Here is a 22,917-nt window from a genome sequence, read left to right as displayed (position 1 = left end):
ACAGCAAAAGAAAGAAAAAAAGAAGAAAAAGAGGGGGGGAAAACCACAAATCCCAAATTGCATATCCATAATTTCCATTTGCTTGTTTCATTGACCTCCTCACACCTCCCTTTTTGTATTCTAGTTTAGTAATTATTTCAGCAAATTCTTTCCATCTTTCTCAATTTTTGTTATGAAATTTATTTTAACAGTTTAACCTAATAATTAACTCAACAAGTCCTTTCCATCTTTCCCCATATTCTGTTATTCAAATTACCTTAATTTATTTAACCTTATCTTACCCCTAAGTACCTTAAGACTTAAATCTTAGTTTTCAAATATACATAGCTCCTGATATCATTTCTGCTAGAGTCGTATAGTTTCATTCCCACATTTTCCCTAATATTCATTAAGCTGATTCTAAAATAAAAAAAATCCCATTATAAATTCACTTCCAATCATCATCCAGCATCTCTTCTTCCTGGTCTTGGGTCGTGTCAGTCCTTACTGTCCATTCCATCTAGTCCATCAAGCTGGAAGCCTTATGTCCGAGGCCCTTAAGTCTCTTCCATGTCCCTTCTGCAATTCTTCTTCATCTTGTTTGTGCTTTCCCTTTTCCTTGTCTTTTGTTGGTCTCTGTCTTAGTTTCTTTCCTTTCTCATTGAGGAGTAGGTCTCTGGGGGATTCCAACCCAAAATTGTCTCCATCACCCTTCATCCAGCTCACCCATTCCCCACAGTCCCACTCCCCACAGTCCTCGATATAATCCAAAATGTATTTAAAATCAAATTTCAAGATCTCTCCAGAGCTAGGAACCTCCTCATCTCCAGACTCCCCTTGGCGCACTCCAACTTCAATCTTCAATAACAGTGGCTTATGCTCCTGTAGGGCCTCGGGTCTCTCCATTTGTACTATTTGAGGTGCAGCCGCATCCTCCTCCATTGTCATCTGTACTTGCCCAGTCAGTACAGATTCATAGGTTGGTTCCTGAATAATTTCTGTATCAATGTTCCCTGTTTGTCCACAGTTATTAACCACAACAGTCAAATCCATTTTCTCATTCATCAAGTCCATCTTCTCATGCATCTGTTCCAGCAAAGCATTTGTCTTGTATAAAGCAAGCACCCAGTCTTCCTCCCAGCTCATCTTTGTTCAAGGTCAGAAAAGACTGTTCCCACGGTCTTAGTCTCACAGATGTTGGGTCTCAAATATACTACAGCAACAATTTAGCAAGCTCCCTATAGAGGAGACAATCTATTTGTATACATTTTTTTTTTTAAGACAAAGGAAAGTTACTTTCATTTTTCAGATATTTCAGATGTTTTTCAGGTATTTTGTTTCTTTAAAATGCAAAAGGCAACATTAGAATCAACTTGTTTCTCTTCATTAGCTATCTGTCAAAGTATTACGTTCACAGTCAATGAACCTCTCCAACAGTTTCTGTCTCTGACACCCCGTTCCCAGGTTAGAGACGGTGGAAACTTATCCTTCTTCACTTCCTCTCCTCCTAGGGTTAAACAGAGTCCCCCCCCCTTTTCTCCTGCTTCCAAGGGGGGTTTCAGTGATTCTGAATGAAGGAAATTTAGTCTTTTTTGACAGCTTCCCAGCTTTAGCTTGCAAAATTTTTGCTTTAGTCTATATACAAAAAGCGGAAGGTGGACTTCCTGTTTGCACCTTCCCGCTTCGATACCAAATTAAACAATTTCTTGATCCAATTTTCCGTTTCTACTCACGGGTACTTGTTTTAAGTCCAGTTGTCCACAGGAAAAAGTCAGCGCTCTCTGGCAATGGCTGTGCGGCTTCACTCCGTGAAAGTAGCAGTCAGTTCGTAGCACCGCGCTTCTCACCCCACTTCGCTCCAGAGCCCCTAGATGGGATTCCCCGCGAGTAGGGGGGAGCCTCTGGTGCCCTGCCGAACCCCACGTTCCCAGGCTTCCTCCGCCTGGGATTTCTAGCGGGTCCCCACCTTCGCCGCGGCGGGAAGACCCAGTTTCCATGGAGCCCGTTCCTCCGGTCGGAGGAACTCTGCCATTCACCAATGGCGCTGACCCGGAAGTCTCAACACTATTTTCAGAACTAAACTACGCTGCTGTGGTTTTCATTTATTTGAAAATATATACACAGTATATACAGCCTTTCAATTTAAAATTTCCAGAGCAGCTTTCAATAGGTAATAAAACACATTGCAAGCAAGAATATTAAACACAACTTAACAGCTGTAATGTGCATCATGGTGGGAAGCGATTTATACAATTGCAAAGTGAATGGGAATTAAATATAAAATGTCATCATTGCACAAGCATGCATTTTTACAAACCCAACCACATTATTCTAAGGCTTCACTATCCACTGCCAAAATGCCAGGATTATACAAACCAACTATTACAATATATACAATAAAGATAGCTTATGTTTCATTTGGCTTTGAGTAATGCACTATTCATAATTTCTGCCTTTAAATTTCAAAAGACACATTGAAGTTATGATCCAAGTATGGTAATGTGTCTTTAAGAGCTCGAACAGGCATGCTACTCTTGATAGATGATTCAAAGTATAGCAGTTCGAAAGCATACCAGTGAGAGTAGATAAACAGGTACTGCTGTGGTGGGAAGGTAAACAGCATTTTCGTACGCTCTGGCACTCGTCACGGTGTCCTGTTGTGCCAGAAGTGGCTTAGTCATGCTGGCCACATGACCTGAAAAGCTGTCTACGAACAAATGCTGGCTCCCTCGGCCTAAAGTGAGATGAGTGCCTCATCCCATAGTCACCTTTACCTTTTACCAAAGTATAAAGGTAAAGGTAAAGGGACCCCTGACCATTAGGTCCAGTCGTGACCAACTCTGGGGTTGCGGCACTCATCTCGCTTTATTGGCCGAGGGAGCCGGTGTACAGCTTCCAGGTCATGTGGCCAGCATGACTAAGCCACTTCTGGCAAACCAGAGCAGCGCACGGAAATGCCATTTACCTTCCCGCTGGAGCGGTACCTATTTATCTACTTGCACTTTGACGTGCTATCGAACTGCTAGGTTGGCAGGAGCAGGGACCAAGCAACGGGAGCTCACCCAGTGGCAGGGATTCAAACCGCCAACCTTCTGATCAGAAAGCCCTAGACTCTGTGGTTTGACCCACAGCGCCACCCGCGTCCTTACCAAAGTATAGTCATGTGTTTTTAAGAACTCAGAGGCGAACAGCCATGCCTGCCTGCATCTGACAAAACAGAACAATAAAATTGGGTTCCAGATTAATAGCATCTGTTGTGTGGCCTATGGGGTTGAAAACAAGCTTTGTGGTCCACCACTCACCTGTTCACATGGGGCAAGTAGCAATTCCTTCCAGGTAAAGTAGGTGGTTTTAAGTAAGTGATAATGGAAAGGCTAAACAGTATGTCACTATCTGATCCGCTATGGAAACCTGCTATTAATTTATTATTGCTTTCAGAGGACTAGGCAGAGTAAACATAGTCTCAATGGACATATATTTAAAATGAAGAACAAAACACATACTCTGGCCGATTACACAGTCTGGTTGCGCTTTTGATGCCACCTCCACATGTTCTGGTACATGAGCTGTAGGGTCCCCAGGATCCCCATTCTCCATCTACAGGGAGCTTTTCCTTTTCTTTGCTTACACAAATCCCATGCCGGCAATGCTGCTCAATTAACAAACATAACAAAAGCATCAAAATTAGAAAAAAACTAATTCAGTGTGCACAGACTCTGATAATCAAATAGGAGAACAGGAACTGATATCAAAGAAAATTAAATCGGTGTTAAAAGATTACTGTGTCATTTAAACACTATTTAACAAACTTTACTTTCAAAATACTATTAACAATTCAGGAATCTGGAAAGTTCAGTATCTAAGCTTTCATTTACGCATTTAAATTAGATGTCTAGCAATTCAAAAGCAATCTGCTCCTAGTATTTTTCTTTCAGAACACCAGAAAATCTGGCTGCTGGTATTTTTACACATACATTGTGCAATGAAATAAGCATGAACCCCAATTTAGGCTGATCAGAATAGAAAGCAAACCTAAAACATGTGCAATAAGATACAACAGACTAAAGGAGTTTATGTGTGTAAAACTAGTGTTTATGCACAATGGATTTGTTCCTATGAAACATGGGACAATAAGAAACACCAGCTGTTTTCACAGCACTTGTAGAAACATTTTCATTTTCCACTCAGACAGGATAGATTTCCTGCTTTCATTCCAAATTAAGGGGTTTATTTTTAGTATGGTGTGCAGCCACACAATCTACCCATAGCATGTGAGTAGACGATGGAGGCCTTATGCAACCATGCCAGTCCAGGCAGAGGGCAAATAAGGTACCTTTAATCAGGGGTGCCAACATGGTGACCTCCAGCTGTAGCTGGACTACAGCTAGTATGGCCCCAACTAATAGTCTAGCTGCAGCCACTGAGAATATTCCCCCCTTACCCCAACTTGTTTCAACTCTTGGTTGTTGGCATCAAGTTGTCTTGAGAGATAATGCAAGAGTGTGCCATTGGGGGTAAAGTCAAACCATTAGAAAGTTAGAGCACCTGCTGTTGCTGTAGAAACCAATAGGACACAGAGAGGGGCCTCACCTTCTGATCTTAAGAGAGTGGACAGGATAATATGGCATGATACCTGAGAGCGAACTGTGTAGCACATGAAATAAAAGTGGAGTTAGTTTTATATTTGCCTGGAAAGACGATTCTGGAATGTTTGAAGTTATACCTAGAAATATTGTACTACTATGGCCACTTCCATAGAACTGGAATAAGCCCATGTTAACATCTGGGATTTAATAGCTTATTCGATAAAGATGTATCAGTTTTTTATGCTGTGCAGCATCTCTACAGAAGAAACAAGATGAAGTCACAGTAGAAGAATTACACACCAGACCTATCCCAGATGTTCGTGTCATGCAGTTTTTCTTCAGCCTAGCAGTGCTTGTGCTTCAGATGTACTTATTTTATTATTTATATATCAAGCAATGCACGCAAGACTTGTAATCCATGAGCACAAATGCAAAGATAGGAGTCCAAATTAAAGGGTAAGAAGAGCCATCTCCACTGATAATTAAAGCTGTGATAATAATGCCTTTTGCTACAGGGCATTACTGAAGCAAGTACCCCGATTTTAGGTTTGTTTAGTGTATTTCACAGGAAAATACTTTATGAAATGTTAACTACTGTGAGAACAACTATGTACTTCCCACAGTAAATTCCAGTCATAAATCAGCCACTGTCTGTTCTGGATACAAGGAAAGGGCAATGGGATTTCCCCCCCTTGGCGATTAGGTCAGTGGCTTTAACACAGCAATTGCTTTCCCACTCTGCTAACTGCCGCAACTCCTTAGAGAAACCATCCCTCTCTTCTAGCTATGCACCTCAGAACACAGCAAGCTATAGAGACAGCCTGAGCTTAGAGAAAATATTTCCACAGCCACTCCAACCATTTTTGTTGCTGAGGAGATCAGCTGGAGATTAGCCCCTGTACTTGTCCCTGGAATATAATGCTGCTAATGACTGGCACTTGTGAGGGCTGTAGACTACCTTCAGGATGCTATAGAAATAGGATGTCTCTGAAATCTAGTTGATGCCTCCAAATACCAAAGTTCACTGGTGTTCAGAGACAAGGCATTCATTCACTGGGACAACAAAAGAATGAGAGGGCTATTGTGGGCTTCCCATTGGCACCTGGTTGGCCACTGTGAGAAAGAAGATGGTGGACGAAATAGGTCTTTGGTCTGATGACCCAGTGTAAGGACACTTATGTCTCATGTCTCTGCCATTGTCTGGACTGGGTACAGGGAAACACTAGGCCAGATTGCTTTGCGCTAGATCTAAACCACTGATGGGTTTAATGGCTGCCTTCCAGTGGAAAAATGGATTACAGCAGGAAATAAGATACTGTTTCCCTCCAGTGGAAGCATAGATACGTTCTGAATTGTTAATTCAGAATTGCCTTCTACATCACAGTTTTCATTCAGGAGACCTCCAGCAATGCACTTCGCTAATGAAAAATCAAGATTGATTTCTTTCAGTATTATTGGTATATATATATATATATATGGATGTAACAGCAGAGAGATAAGGGAGGGCATGAAGACATTTGAAGATAAGGATAGATCTTGATGTGGACAGAAAGCCAGTGATTTAAGGAAAGGGAAATGGTAGATGTGGAAAAGAAATCTTACCATTCCATGGCCACATTCTGTTCCATCAGCCAAAGGCATGTGCTGCGTACGGCAACCCTTATGAATGCCTTCTGCACTTGTGCACCACAAACGTTTGCATTGTTTCTACCAAACAAACAGGATTTACTTTGTTACATGAGTAACACTTATTTCTCATCAATCTATAGATGCAATACCCCCAACTTAAACTATGTTTTGGTTTTAAGCTACAGGGCAGGCCTAGTTGTCAACTGGGAACAACTCCAGGGGTGTCAGGAAGAATGCAACCTAAGGAGAAGGATGTTTTACAGGATATTTAGTGGTATGCAACAAAGTAGATCCCTTAGCACACGGTGCTGTACCCAAAATTTGCTCTGGAGGGTTGTGAGAACTCTCAGAACAGTTGTGGGAGAGAAGGGACTGGAGAGGGAGGGAAAGTCCATTCCAGAGCCAAAAGTCCTTGCACTAGCAAAACTATATCATTAGATACCACCCACGTGTCCTGAGTTCAAACCCCAATATTCTAATATATTGAATTAAAAATGAAGCATGCATGCATTCTTAAATGTGTCTTCAAATACTTTCAAGGAGCAACCAGGAAAAGATTGTGGTCCTGTTTACATTTTAAAGTGGAAAGCCCTGTTTGAAACATGGACCATTCATCTTGAACATGATCCACATGTATTTTGTACTTAGATATCTGCATGCCAAATACAATCTTGTGGTGAGTGAGGCTAAGAAATCTCTAAATGGTCATGTTAGAAGATACTCATCCCACCAAAGGTACAATCCTATGGCTATCCTAAAGTGCACAGGAGTTTGGGGGAATCTTCCTCTCCGTGGCCAAAGCAGGTCTTTCAGCTGCAGAGGCCTGTTTGTTGCAGCTGCAGAAACCACAACAGCTGTCTCTGCTCCAATGGTGGTTGGAGGGAGAATGGGCATATCAGGGATGTGCTGAAAGTAAAAGGATTTAATCCAAAGCCCTCCCATTTCTAACACGCCTTCAAATAATGAAGTACTCCACTGTGGGATTGGGATACTTATTTCCCCTCCCCAGTGGGACCAACAGGAGTTTCAACAGAAGAAGCAGGGGATGAAATATGCTCCTTCTACATTCTGTCAGGCAAAGTGAGTCCATTAAAAAAAAAAAATTGGAAAATTTTGACAGTAACCATTCAGTCCCCCAATCTGGTAGGATTGGTCTGTCATTAATTAAGTTTACATTATAAACTTTTGGTCTTGAGCTAAGATCCAAAGAACTACACTAGGCAAACTTTAAATTCCATTTTGGAATGAAAGAAGAGGGAAGAGGAAGGACGGGATAAATTTATGCCTCTGATAATACATCACTTTCTTAGCTCAGTGTGATTAAGAAGTATTTATGAAATACATTTTGGTTACTTTTAGATTAGCTTTTGTGGCTTTGTTGTCCCTTTACTATCAAACTCTATTTCGATACTGCATTTCAAGCAATATTTTACTTCTTCTGAATATTGCCCATTGAAGAGGAATGAAACCTCTACCTTGGCAATATTTTTTAAAGATGCTACTTTATCATTTTATTTATTTTATCATTCTTTTATCTTCCTGCTAACCTTCCTTTATTACTGATTACTGAGTTAACAGAGTTGATGTATTTTGTTTCCATTAAAAGTATTCATTAAATGTTGTTAAATATTTATTTCTAGCTCCTCCATTACTTGGGTCACTAACAAAAGAAACAATTAAAAGGTAATAGAAATCCTGTGGTATGGCACTAAAATGCAGGATACATGTGTTTTCAAGGATAGCAAAGGCAACAAGGAATTACAAATTAAAGGGGGGTGCCAAAAACATTTTCAACCATCTTCTCAGGATTGTTATGCAAGTATTATAAATTGTGTTTTGCATTACGTAACTTACCATGTAAGGACATACTTGTGACCCAGGTCCAAACATAAGCTCACACTGCTTGTTCACATCATACAGGGAACCAGGCAACTGAGATTGAAAGTCATAGATTCTTCCATTTGGTTTGTCAAGAAGGCATTCCCCATAACCAGTGCTATAATAAACAAACAGAACTTCTCTTAAACGACACATTGCTTTTGACTCAAACATACTTTGCAAATAAATTTTAGGACTGAGGTTGATTTGCTATGGTGCACTGCTATTAAAGAATTCAACATAATGCAGTGCTATTACAAGAAATCAACTCTGGGTTTGTGAATCTGACACAAAAAGAAGCACATGTTCAAATGTAATATAGTTGTGTTCTAAACTATGATTACCGTATTTTTCGCCCCATAGGACGCACCGCCCTATAGGACGCACCTAGTTTTTTGGGGGGGGAAATAAAGGGGGGAATTATTTCCCCCCCCCCCCAGGCACGGGGCTGGCGCGGGGGAAGCCCGAGCTTCCCCCGACCCCAGCCCCCAGAACAGCCTGCTATCCGCAAGCCTAGGGAGCCGCGCCGGTCTCCCCAGGCTTGCGGAGAGCTGCGTGAAGCCCGGGTGCTCTCTTCAGCGCGCCTGAGACTTCGGAATGCAGGCACCTCTGCGCAACCTTTGGGAGCCCGACGCGGCTTCCCGCCAGGCTCCCGAGGGTTGCGCAGAGCTGCATAGAGCCCGGGAGGGCAGGCAGCTCTGCGCAACCCTCCGGAGCCTGGCGCGGCTTGGCGCCGGGCTCCCGAGGGTTGCACAGAGCTTCCTGAAGCCTGGAGAGCGAGAGGGGTCGGTGCGCACCGACCCCTCTCGCTTTCCAGGCTTCAGCGAAAGCCTGTATCCGCCCCATAGGACGCACACACATTTCCCCTTCATTTTTGGAGGGGAAAAAGTGCGTCCTATAGGGCGAAAAATACGGTAATTGTTTTTACCTTTTATAAGGAAACCCCAAAATGTTAATTTATTTGAAGCTTTTCTCTTTCTCCCCCTGCCCCTCACACCTATTTTAATAAAGTTAAAGGTTGAAATTCTGCATAACAGAGAAATCACACAAATGCCCACCACTACAGCGTCCATGTGCTAAACATATGCAGGAGGTGGATGGACTGGAACCATACTTACTCAAGAAATTCAGTAATGTACTTCTCACTGCATTTTGACCAAGTCCATGGATTTGAATGGTAGTTTAAAGTTGGGGCCATTACGTGATATTGATGTTTAATCCCAACTTCTTTACATTTAAAGCTATCATCATGGGGAACATTAAACCTAATACAAATACAAAACAAATTCAGAAAGGGCCTTTTACTTTTCAATAACGATATGAGCAAACATTAAACCGATGCATAGCCTCATTGATTATGACAGCACTTGAATAATTTAATGGTGTTTTAGGGGTTATTTGTCTTTCTAACAACTCACCTATGGAAATATATAATTTGAATCTCAGCAATGTTTTTAGAAACTGGGAGTTAAGATATTGAAGAGTAAGAGCTGTGCATATTTGGGGGCAGAAAGTGAAAAGACACAGGTGAGTCTCAGCACAATAATATTCTGGCAGATTCCTACACAACAGCATGGTGGGGCAGCAGCGCTCACCTGACCTCTGGCCAGTCACGTTGATGCTGCTTATCAGGAGGTAAAAGTGGGGAGGAGGCAATAGTAAGATTGGCATAATACAAACACACGGGCGGAGCTACTCTACTACTCCCACCAGTGCATTTACATCTCACTAGCCTTGCCCCTCCCACTCTACTTCCTGGTAAGCAGCAGCAATACAACCAATGGTCAGATGCGCACTGCTGCCCTACTGCCGTCTACTACTTAAATTCATCTCAAAATATGCCAGGTTTCGATGATAACCTGGAGTAGCACAGTGGCCAAGATATGATACTGAGTTACATCAGAAGGCCAAGATTCAAGCTATTCTCAGCAACATCACTTGTAATGACACTGAGATATCTTACAATGTTCTTGCTGGGAATCAGTAAGATAACGTACTGTACATGAACCACTATGAACACTCCCAACTTTAGAGTCTAAACTGCTATATGAATGCTAAGTATTAGTATGTAAATACAGTACTTCCTTGCAAGCTCATGCTTTTTCAGCCAATCATGCAGAGGCTTCCCTGCAAAATAAAAATACTGTGTCCCCTATGTAAGGCAAATGCAAGATTTACTTGGTAGAAAAGACAGACTTACACGTGTCCAAGTTCATGAGCTATTGTGAATGCAGCACTTAATCCATTTTCCTCACTGATGGAACAGCTACGCAGTGGGTCACACATTGTACCCAGTTCAGCTAAACCTATAAAATGGAATTTGTTACCTGAATGCAGGCCTAGGACTATGATCCAGATATTTATCATCATGTAACCATATGCTTAAAGAGGTTCAAAATATGTTCAAAAAGTTTACAAAACAAGATAAATTACATTAAATACTCATTTACCATTTAAAACAACAATTTTTCTTATTTGCAGGAAAATTGCATGATCATCTTTTTGCTTTAACTTACCTAAGGTGTCACATTTTTCTCTAGCTCTGCAGATATCTTCCCTTAAAGAAACAAAGGTTTTCTATGAAAATTTCGGTCTTAAAAACAACAGGGAAAACATATTCCAGATACCTATACATACTTTTCTGAATCCCCCTCCCAAATGGAATTCTTTCATTAAAATTTCAATGGTTTTAATGGGCAGGTGCCCCATTTGACTGGTTCTGAAAGATGTACTTGCAGTAAAGCAGCACCTTGGGATCAAGGTGCCTCGTAGTGACCCTATGCATACATCTTTTTTATTAAGATCAATGGCACTAAATTCCAAGAGAACATGCCCCACATGGTTACAGGTGTAATATCAGCCACTCCTCAACTAGACAAAAACTGGAAGTAGATCAAGGGTTTATGCATTCCTTCTCAATATCCCTTCCCTCTTATTTGCAAATTCCTCCTCCTCTTCTTAATCCTGATTGTTCACACAAAGCTTAAGAGGGCCCAATGGTACTTCTATGCAGTAATTTTATGGAACAGGGATAGTAATGAAAAATGAGTTTTCTCAGATACTGTACCTAGTGATAAGAACTGCAGTATCGTGGTGGGAAGGATGAGCATCATCCATAATGTTTTGTGTTTGCTGCCATAAACAGAAGTTGCGAAGAGTGGTAGCTGCGTTAAAACTGATAGCTGGTCCTTCCTGTACATAAGTTGCCAAGACAAAACAAGGATGGCAAGTTTAAATCCATTGCAGTTATATTATAACGTAAGACCAGCTCTGGAAAAGATATCTCAATGGTACATATCTGTATGAATTTTGAGCAAGTTGATGACCAGAAAGACTAGTTGGCAGGGTCAAGGCTGAACCTGGTCAGCATTAAAATATTATCTATTATTATTATTATTAATAATAATAATAATAATATACCACCCTATACCCGGAGGTCTCAGGGCGGCTCACAGAATAAAATCAAAATATAAACCACAAAAAATATAATCAAAATAAAATCAACAACCCAATAGCCCCCCCCCCCCGATAAATAATAAACCTGGCCATGTTAATCAGTATTAATAGCTAGATCCCAATTCTAAACATTTACACCAGCCTGTCTGCCTGCAATGTATGTACAAAATACTTGGCAGAGCAGCTAGCAAATCTCATTTGAAGCATTTCACTTCAATACTTTTAAAAGCATTAACTTCTGAAAGTACACGTTAAAACTGAAAATTGCAGCAAGTTATTCTGAATCGCGAAATGAATGCGTTTTCTTACCTGTTCATTGTGAACTACAATTAATTTTACAATCATAATATTTATTTGATTTCCTATACTTGAATCTTTGTAGATTGTAGCAACCTAGATAAATAGAAGCCAGAGTGTTAAAATTCTATGGTACTGTACATTCAGTGGAATCCAACGTTGCATTGAGCATTCATTCAACTCCTCTGCCCTATTTGATTTAGCATGCAATCCTATCCATATTGTCCAGGCAGCAAACCCCACTGAATAGAGTTGCACTGTCTGAACCAATTTTTATGTCATATTTTCTCTAACTGCAATATACACACAAGCAGGGAAACTAACAAATGCCACTTGAATGCCAATTCCCAGTCAGAATCAGCGAGACAGTTATTTAGGGCAAATGTAATATGAAAATTAGCTAATTGTCCTGTTGTCATCAATGGGACAAACCCATCAAACTTGAGAAACTATTGGTACATTCTTGCCATACCAGGAAAAGGTCATGTATTATGGCAAACCTCTGGCATAGTATTCAAATCTCTCCCCTTCCAAAAAATCTAGTTATTTTCTAGGTGCAGCAAGTATTTTAATAAGCCTGTACACTGGGTTAAGTTCCTATTTTTCTATTGAATAAAGGCAAAAATAATTCTTATGAGATCATACCTATGCTTATACACACACACACACACAGACAGACACACACACACACAGAAACGTAAGTTCCTTAACTGTCTTAGATGTAGACCTCATCCACAACTCAGTTAAGCCAAAGTTCTTTAATTTAAATGAAATAGGTTTATTTTAATCCATATTGGTCTGAACTGTACATGACAGATTAGTAGAAGCAAATCTGACATTATATGTATTCACAGCATTTGTGGATATCTGGGGCTCAACATTCCCCTGACATCATTTTTAGAACCAAATTTACTGTCAAAAAGAATTTGTCACTGGATACAGCCAACCAAGTATTATGGGCCTGGATCCAAAGAGCTGCCTGGGCTTGTGCCAGGTTACTATGCTAGCCCAAATGAATGTTTTTTTTCCCCTTGAATAGCCATATCATTCCTTCTAAAAGCAAAATGTGTGAGCCTATGCCAATCAGCTTGGAAGCAAAACTGGACATTCACAAACAAGGTTTTTTCTGCATACACAGGGGAACCCTGAGGTATACAGAAGCCTACTTCTTTCCTCTCTATAACCCCTTCCTGCAAAAGAGAGTCAATTTTTCTCCAAATTAAAAATGTTTGCATTATGGAATCCTGGCAGCAAGAGGCTGGAGTGCAGGTGCAAATCTTCTGCTCTGTAACTGTGAAATCCCCTATCTCACAAGGCTGTTCAAGCTGGGGGGCATGTTCGGCTAATTCTCCAACTCTCCTTCTGGCCTGGAGGAAGACCAGGCAAATTGCTCTCATAGGCTCATGGATACACCGCAACATGTCATCAGGTAGGGAAAGGTTGCCATTGGGGGGGCACAAAAAGCCTTTGATCACAATTCTGGAGGTTGCAGTCTAAATGGTATGTTGCTTAAAACAATGACGGGGAAGCCCGGAACAGTTGTCTGGGCTCTACGTTGGTCCCTGCAGGCTGACAGGGATACAACATTAATTCTCCTCAAGTACCTGTTGGAATACATCTGTAATAATATAGGCTTACTTACTATTGACATTAGCGTTAATACATAATGCTGCAAGTTCCGTCCATGGTGCTGAACCATTCTGGCATCAGCCGTAACCATCACCTCTACGTATCTTGGATAGGAAAGGAAACGTTTCCTCCGGGAATGTGGGTTGTTTCTATCACTCTCGACAGAAAGGTTTTTAGAAGCATATTCTACAACTGTGTGCTCCTGAAGTACATTTATGTCTTTCATTAAGCTGCTCTCATATGGAAATAGTAAAGTGCTTTTCTTTGGCTCTTCTGCAAAATAAAAACGAACAATTACTATTGCACATACAATTTGAAAGGCTAACACCCTAATGCTAAACATATTTCTTGCAGTCCCCTTGCAGCTTAAAGGATCACACAGAAAGTGGGGGAATTGGCTTGAAGAATGAACGTAAGTTTTTGTCTGTTTGGATTTCAATTCCACCCTCTGCCCTTTATGTGCTAGGCTGAAGAAACAAGTAACCTGCTTTGTTTAGGTGTTAACTCTGAATTCTGGCATGTGCGGGCTCACACCTGAGTTCTCTGTTGCTTCACATGCACACTTCTCAGTCCCTATGACCTCTTTCAGGTCATTTTGGGGGATAGTATATATATATATATATATATATATATATATATATATATACACATATATACATATATATACCAGCAATGGGATTTGCTTGCATACTTAATAGGACCCTTTGCACGCACAGGAACTCAGTTCTGCCCTTTTTGCTTTTCTTGCTTTGGGCACCATTGTACAAACAAGGGAACAGATAGAAAAGAAGATTGGAATGTTACCAATCTGTCCAAAAGAGAACAGAAACTAATCTATGCTCACTTGTCTATGTATGCCAATAAGCAGAGTCAGGCTAGCATAGAAATTCGTTTACATTCAATGTCATTACTACATTCAATAGCTAAAATTTCTGCTTGGGCTATTTGGGCAACACTAGCTCTTTCTCTGCCAGTCAATAATTGCCTACAGGCACCTTATAAAGATCCAGGATGCATGGGAACAAGGCCAACAATCCCCAGCACTGAAAAAGAAGCCTGAATCAGTCTTGCTCATATTCTTCATCCCATTCCAAACAAAGATGGGGATGCTGAATACCAAAAGAAAAGATGTCCTAAACTTGCAAGTTTGCCTGAAGGCTTTCCTATAACGCTCTACTTCTGTTGTTCTCGGTGGATAAAGCAACTCTGAAACTTGGCATTTGCTACATAACACATGCACAATAAGAACAAAAGTGTTATTCCAAAACCCATTGGTTAGAAATCCAGACACCATATGGCAACACCTGTGTGTGGAGACAGCAACCCTTAAACAGGCCTCTTCACTGCTGGCTGTTATCCAGTACATAGTGTGCCTCTTCAAGTGTGTAATGCTTATGGAATATTGTCTACCACCTTTCTTTTTTCCAAGTTTCAATTTCCCTCAAAACAAACTTTAACAAGAGTAGCTCTCTTGGTGCTATTGTACCCGCTACCAATGTTTTATGTACTGTGAATCTTTTTCTGCTTAGTTCAATGGCTTAGCAAAAAGGTTTCTTTTCACAGAACAAGAGGTTGAGAAGATACAATCCATTTATACACAATGTGGAGTTATCAATCACAGCATTAGAGAACAAAAAAAAAAAATGGTTGAGATGCAGTGATATAAAAACAACGGGCCAGTGAAATTAAAGATACGCAAAATTCAAAATAAAAAATGAGACACAAAAATGGCAGACTGATAAACTGTGAATTATAAAGTCATAAGCTACAAGTATTGCATCCTTATAAAACTGCCTTCCTACCTAGCTATATGGGGGGGGGGGAGACTTTCCTAAAGAAATGGCAGTAATGCACAGTGATGAACATGGCTTGGAAATTAAGATGTTGAAAAAACTCCACAAGAAGAAATAATTACTCTTATAAGAAGAAACAATTGCTCTCATATGAAACAGTGAAGAACTAACAACACTGCCTAATCTACACAAAAATACTTCAAAAAATACACATGGGATTGCACCACACAGACCTTCCTAAGGTGACACAATCTTCTTGCTAAACATACACTTCCCTACCTAGTTTTCCATGAATGAATACATTAAATCTGAAGACTCATTTTGCAAAACTGGTATTATATGTCTTGACCACCTATGATACTATTATATACGCAATAAAAATTCCGATAGAGGTCTACTCGCACTGTCTAAATCCCACAAAGTTCAATGGAACAGATTTCCAGTTACCGTAAATGTGTATCGGATTGCAGCCATAATTTTTTAAACAGCTATACTGCAGGGTGGACACCAGGGGGTGACAAATGTAAAGGATAGAGAAGCAGATGTTGCTCTGATGCAGGTGGAGAAGAGTGACACCACAAACAGAAGGGGGTGCCATAGATTTAATTTAATGCAATCTGAGTTTGATTAGTCACAAATACGACATAACAACCAAAAATCTCAGTAGGCTACATAATGCACAGCCCTTGTAAACCCTAGTAAGCCCTTGTACGACTCCTGCTTTGTCTGGAGAGAGATAAGCCAAGATCCTGAATTAAGATGCAACATTAAGCCAAATCTTAGGCTTAGGTCTGCATAAACACCCAGAATTTATTATGCTTTATTTTGAACTCAATAGTTGTGATTTTGTGGGATTTGGATTTTTCCATTTTCTAGCAGCAGGGTGAGTAAAAAATGGAGAAGTAATTTGAGGAGGCAATGGAAAAGTCTGATTGGCAGGTGATGTTGGGAGGTAGCATTGGCATATAGTTATGTTGGACACAGAAACTCCACTCCCTGTACAATGCTGCCTCTTTCCCTAACCATAAGAAGAATCGCGGTATACAAGAAATGCCTTTTTAAACAAAATGCACTCAACAGCAAGATCCTCACAATTATGTCCTATGTATCAAATTAAGAAACAATTCTGCACATGATGAATTGCAGAAAATTGCCAATCTTGCTTCATCAAAGCAGAATTGAAAGGCCAAAGTATATCCTAAAGCATGCTGCCTTCATTTCTCTCTACCGCCCTACTTCACAAAATACTGTTTAAGAAGCATTCTGCATTATTCACAATTGTCAGAATATTCTTAATCTGTATGCAAGCCCTAGGCTGAGCGCTTGGCAATGGTGCCAACTCTCAAAAGCACATGTGATCTAGTTAAGAGAGATGCTGCTCAGAGACCATATGTTAAAACAACAGCACGTATCTACCATTTTTGCTGTTTCCAAACTTATAAACATACGCCTTTTCCTTCAAAAAGCAAACAAACGCTTATCCATTTTTAATAACAGTCCCAGGTTATCTAATTGAAAATCATACAAATTTCCACTACATAGGAATTACTGGAAATGCTAGGTCCAATTCCTGGAAAAGGAATGGACACTGTTCAGTAGCCAACCAAACATGGCGGGGGTAGGGGGGAGGGAGAGAGTATTTTGGCATTATCTGATGCCTGATCAGCCAAGTGTCACGACACACCTCCAGACTGCAAAGCCTTTTAATGAAAGGAAGCCATGTAAGACTAAATGAAGGAAGAAAATGGCCTGTTCACATCTTCCAATTAAATTTCTAAAGCTAAACAAGAACTTTATCCAACCTGATTCTGCAATTAAACCCTGCTTGGTATTCTCCATGCAAGCGCTACTCTCCTCTGGAACTAAAATACACAATACAATTTTTAAAAACAGCTCTAGTCCAATCATACCAAAGGACACTGCAGCCTTTAAGATGGAGCATCTAATAAAGAACCTGGAAGAAAATACTGGTCAGGTCTCTTGAGTACAGATCAGAGCAGCCGTATTTTACTAACCAGCCAACCTTTCTTAGATGCCAGCAGTAGCAGATCATGTCACTTCAGCACAGATCCTGAGGGGACAGCTACATTGCAGACTTCAACTAGTTTAACAGTCTTTCCCTGCTCCACAGGAAATGGGAAATGCAGTTTTGTGAAAAAAGGTCAGGCTCTCTAACATAATTCTCTGTCTGATACCAATTCCTAGAATTCTATGTGGTAACAAGTCTGTTAAATGTGAATTCATTACTTAGATACACCCTTCATCTTCAACAATTATGTACAGCAGGTATAGGGAACCTTTGACCCTCCAGTTGTTGCAGAACTACAACTCCCATCAGCCCCTGTAATCATGACCAATGACCAGCATCTGCAGGGATAAAGGTTCCCCACACCTGACTTACAGCATCTTACCCAACACCACCAACATGATAGAGAAACACAAGCATATCTTGATGAAGACTAATATCACCATGGGATAATATCAACAAACCACTTGTGATTCTAACAAGATAATAAATATATTGTCCATCACTGTTTAAAATTTAGTTGTACCTGAAGTTTCACAAGGTTTATAGGAATTCTGATAAGAATCTTTCTTAAATTCTTCATGTTTATATATTAGATGTGGTTTATTATGGTCATCTTCTTGTTCATCTTCAGCTGTTGTCATCAAAGGTTCCAAAAAGTATTCACCGTCATGGGACTTAAATGTGCCCATCTGAAAACGAAAGAGAAGGTGTCACTGGAGAAGCTGCAGCAACCCAAATGTGAGTAGGTTAATGCCTTTTAAAAAGTAATCACAGTTGCATTATTTATTATATGAATTAATGGTCCTTAAACCTTACAGGAGGGACGCGGGTGGCGCTGTGGGTTAAACCACAGAGCCTAGGACTTGCAGATCAGAAGGCTGGAGGTTTGAATCCCCACAACAGGATGAGCTCCTGTTGCTCGGTCCCTTCTCCTGCCAACCTAGCAGTTCAAAAGCACGTCAAAGTGAAAGAAGATAAATAGGTACCGCTCCGGCGGGAAGGTAAACAGCGTTTCCGTGCGCTGCTCTGGTTTGCCAGAAATGGCTTAGTCATGCTGGCCACATGACCTGGAAGGTGTACGCCGGCTCCCTCGGCCAATAAAGCAAGATGAGTGCCGCAACCCCAGAGTCGTCCGCGACTGGACCTAACAGTCAGGGGTCCCTTTACCTTTACCTTTAAACCTTACAGGCAAAACTGGGATTTCAAGCTTTTTGATGATGCTGAAACACTGGTGTTGCAATCCTATATGCACTTACCTGGGAGTATGTTGGAATGAACAATATAGGGTTGCCGTATTTCAAAAAGTGAAAAACTGGACACAAAAGGTGGGGGGAGGCAAAATCCAAATAAAAAAAGGAGATGTTTTTGAGTTATTTTGGGGGAAATTCATGCTGAGCTCCAGGGATATGTGCATTTATCAGACCAAAATCAACCCAGGCTTGCCCAACTGCTTTTATGATTCTAGATAACATCAGGTCAATCACACACACACACACACACCCCTGTGGCGGCAGCGGCGGCAACACATTCAAATGTCTGCCCTATCAACTTTTGATGGTACTTTCTGTGCCTACCATGGTGACCACAGGTAATCAATTATGGTTCCTTTGTTCACTCCCACCGTTCCTTGGATAACTGTAGTAATTCTAGAGCTAATACATGCCAACAAACTTATTATAGGATTGTCGTATTTCAAAAAGTGAAAATCCAGACACAAAAGTTGTCAAACGCTTTTTCTTTTCTTTTTGCTTGCAAAGTTGTTGAGCTTTTTCTTTTTTGGGGGGGGGGGTGGAAGGAAATCTCTTCGATGGACAAATCCCATCTATGTCCAGGAACTTCCGAACACATGGAAGCCAGAAGACATGCCCAGGATTTCATTATTATACTTGTAGGTCGTTTCAAGAAAGCAAAGATAAATGTAGATTAGAAACCAAAGCTTACAATTCTAATGAAATTATTTCTAGAAAAAGTATTGCATATTTAGTGGAATCTGGGTTAAACACATCAATTAACAAATTAAATTATCATCAGAATAAGTGAGTTGCAAATTCTGCTAATTTACAAGTGACTGTACTGCAGATAGTTACACCAGTCATCTACAAGAGCCTTTATCTGAGTGTCATATCTAACTTTTAAAATTAATTATTGTATACTAAGAATGTAAATTAAATTAATCGCTCTCATTTATAGCATTTTTTGGAACTGAACAAAATGCTTCTGATGTACCAGGCACGAAATTCTAGAAACAGTTGCACTATTTATTCCTGCCTGGAAATCTGTAGTAGTACAATTACAGATCTACATTCTTATTTTATAACAGCACTGAAATGTGTATTAAGGTATTATAGTTTTGCTTTATGAACCTTTTCATTTTCTCTAGAAACTGTGGTCAGTGAGAATTCATGTCACCTGAGGACAAGAGTGTCTGATTTATTATTATGCTGAATGCATACCATGCTGAGCTCTGGATGGTTGGCAAAACAGCATCCACTATAGCCTGCTTTTGCAGCCTAAATTGCAGCAGCTGAAACACAATGTGGTGTGGGCCTTCTACCCAATAATATTTTACTTTGATGTTGAACCAGCAGGGGTAGTACATACAAACCACGTATTCCACTATCAGTCTTAAGTTGTTGAGGGTTTTGCCTTTAAGGCCATGTTTTGAAACTCATATGCAGGAAAGCTTGTTTGCTGTTGTTAACCACCTTGAATGGCTCGTTCAACCAATTTCAAGAAGGGCCAGATCTGTGGGAAGTTTTCCTATCCTTATTGCATGTGTGATCTGATACCTGTATGCTTGATCAGTAGACAGATCCTTTACAACATTGTCAATCAGTGAAGTAAGAGGCTCTCCAATTGAGAGTTTGGTGAATGAAAGCTCAATTTCAAGTTATGTAGCAGTGTCTAGTATCTTGCCAATGTTACCTGTCCACTTGTTGTTAGATAAGGTCTTCCCATCAAGTGTTGTGATCAAGTATCTTAAGGGTAAGTCATTGGTGTGGAGAGCACAAACCAACCAGATCAAGCTTACGACCAATCTTGACCTGTATCCACTGCATGGTAACATGGTCCCAGCCATGTTAGCATTTGTAGAATCACTTTCAATGGCCTGCAGGCTCTTACCAATGCCCTTCGTCTTTATAATATCTACAAGATCATTAGCAATAACTTCAGCTGGTTTTTCTCTCTTTGAGCCTTTTTCCAGAGCGAAAAGTAGAGATATCTTTCACCTGGTTCACTGCACACAGAATAATGCTGTTCTGATGCCGGGGAAATGGGGAACTGCTGATTTGAATTGTCTGCTTTCAGCATAACTTTAGCAGTATCTTTGTGACCATCAGAGGAGATGCAGTCATTTTCACCCTTCTGACAAAGATGATCCAATTCCTGATCCAGAGACTACATAACTTTTTATTGGGGTCTCTTGACTTTATTGTGATAAACTCAAATCTCTTGTCCTCTCAGTGATCAAGCCAGCATCCATAAAGGTGGTTGTGGTGATAGCAGCTGTGGCACGAAGGCTAACACCCTATCCGATGATCCGCATAGCAACATTATGTATTTCTAATGATGTTGTACTCTGCCTTTTTATTAGAAGTGGAAGGTTTACTTGGTTTTCCTAAAGTCAATTCATAAGTTCCATCATTTCCATCTTGGACATCAGGTACAGTGGTACCTCGGGTTAAGTATTTAATTCATTCCGGAGGTCCGTACTTAACCTGAAACTGTTCTTAACCTGAAGCACCACTTTAGCTAATGAGGCCTCCTGCTGCCGCCACGCCCCCAAAGCACGATTTCTCTTCTCATCCTGAAGCAAAGTTCTTAACCTGAAGCACTATTTCTGGGTTAGCGGAGTCTGTAACCTGAAGCGTATGTAACCTGAGGTACCACTGTATTTGTTCTTTTATTTTCATCAGCAAAGAAAATTATTTCATTTGATGGTATGGAAGCATCCTGTTTACTTCTTTGCTTATATCCAGCAAGGCTTCTTCTCTTGCCTTCTTGCTGCTTCCACTTTTTGACTTGTCTGTTATTTTCCCAAGCAAGAGGATATCCCACTGAGTCCAATTCTTCAGCCTTAATTCTTCCAAGAACTTGGAAAACTGCAGTTTATGTAACAGCAATTGCTGGCTGCTCATTTTGTAATACTGTGAGATTTATGTGAAACAAAACTCAGAAAAGTAGCTATGGCAGGCTGCCATGGGTTTTGGTAGACTTGGGCCTCCAAGGACAGCTGTAAGTAACTGAAAGATGGCTCTTGGGGAATTGTCAGTCACTGTATAATGAGCCCCAGGTGAGAGGAAGATGGGGCTGATTAACAATAACAAATCTTCAGCCAGAGCAAGCTTGAAGAGGATGTTAGAGAGTCTGGTGGTCTCTGATCAGGATTATTGAACAAAAATATAAAGCTGAATAAAGGGTTGTCCAGTAAATGAAATATTATTCTGGAACCAAGAACTGGAAAATTAATGCATTCAGAGAATCAGGAAGCATTTTTGAAGGTTATAAATCCAAGAGTATGAACTTATGGGTAAAGTTTTTCCTTTGAAAATATGTACTTCAATGAGGGATGGATCTACACACAGGGGCAGAAACCACTATAAATAAGCTATAATTTAAATCGTTATAACAAAAGAAAAAAACACACTATGTAAAATTACATAGAAAAGTTTTGTGCTCACAGCATCAACTGGTGTTGCATGCTTATAACACATTTGAAATACTGTTTTTCGACTAATGTAGCTGAGTCCAAGATGATGGTTCGGTGCTGATAGAATGAGGTCATCCCTCTGAGGTGCATCATGCTCTTACTTCTGCTGACAGGTGAAAATACACCTACTCATTCAAGCCTTCCAGGAGGGATAAAGTGCATTAGCACCTTCTATCGCACTGTCCTGATTTCTGATTTTGTTGCTGCGGTTTTATCGCAGATGTTTACTATCAATTGTTTATTGATGATGTTGATTTTTGTTTATCTTGTTGTTGTCTTATTGTATTTGTATTTTCCGCCCTGGAAACATTGGATGAAGAACAGACTATAAATGCTTGCAATAAATAATACGTTAGTTTTGGCCATCCAGTATCTTCAGCATGGCATTTCTACAATTAAAACATTATAACCAGTGAACATAAACAAGTTCCAAGGCCATGTAACTCTAAACATGATGAAGACATGAACAGCTATTTCAGGTAAGTGTTTTGTCATCATCTACACAGGCAAAGAGTGTTTGCTCAAGATGGCACACACACACACAACTGGCAAGTCTGCAGCAGGGGAACTATGACATCCCAATTCAGTCATAATGACCAAAAAAACCTGACCCTGATTTTGAAATGGCTTTACAGTATTATGGATTATATGAAGACAGGAAAAACATATTCGAATGGCTAAAGACCATTTGTAGAAAGGTGGTTACACACTTCTGCACTAGCACACGCACAAATAAACATACACTTGCACAAACTATCTTGCTATTTTCAAAATAAATATCCCAGGTATGCACAAAGGTAAGGTGGAGATGCCTACTTTATTGACTGATCTATCTGTAAGTCATAATTTTAAGAATGGAACAAAATAGACAAGTTGCCTCTTTTTCTTCCCAGAATGAGGCAAAACAAAGACTCCTGCATTCCTCTTCCC

General features: G+C 40.3%; 1 protein-coding gene across 5 annotated transcripts in view; it reads right to left on the bottom strand.

Annotated features, from left to right (window-relative positions):
* Positions 1-22,917, bottom strand: part of ADAMTS20 (ADAM metallopeptidase with thrombospondin type 1 motif 20) — an 82,291-nt gene that overhangs the window by 43,305 nt on the left and 16,069 nt on the right. For 4 of the 5 annotated variants that reach the window (XM_081022245.1, XM_081022243.1, XM_081022244.1 and 1 more), the window contains 10 exons: positions 17,800-17,965; positions 13,468-13,727; positions 11,838-11,921; positions 11,140-11,264; positions 10,589-10,629; positions 10,273-10,378; positions 9,191-9,337; positions 8,049-8,190; positions 6,168-6,272; positions 3,483-3,628 (listed from right to left, as the gene is read on the bottom strand). In XM_081022245.1, coding sequence (XP_080878371.1) covers positions 3,483-3,628; positions 6,168-6,272; positions 8,049-8,190; positions 9,191-9,337; positions 10,273-10,378; positions 10,589-10,629; positions 11,140-11,264; positions 11,838-11,921; positions 13,468-13,727; positions 17,800-17,965 — 1,322 coding nt within the window. Of the gene's footprint in view, positions 1-3,482; positions 3,629-6,167; positions 6,273-8,048; positions 8,191-9,190; positions 9,338-10,272; positions 10,379-10,588; positions 10,630-11,139; positions 11,265-11,837; positions 11,922-13,467; positions 13,728-17,799; positions 17,966-22,917 lie in introns of those variants that run through there. The other variant, XM_081022247.1, reaches the window with a different exon arrangement.

The sequence above is a fragment of the Podarcis pityusensis genome, assembly GCF_964106645.2.
Source record: "Podarcis pityusensis genome assembly, chromosome: 10".
Classification (NCBI taxonomy): domain Eukaryota; kingdom Metazoa; phylum Chordata; class Lepidosauria; order Squamata; family Lacertidae; genus Podarcis; species Podarcis pityusensis.
The sequence above is the reverse complement of the archived record's forward strand: the minus strand, read 5'-3'. Positions and strand labels throughout refer to the sequence as shown.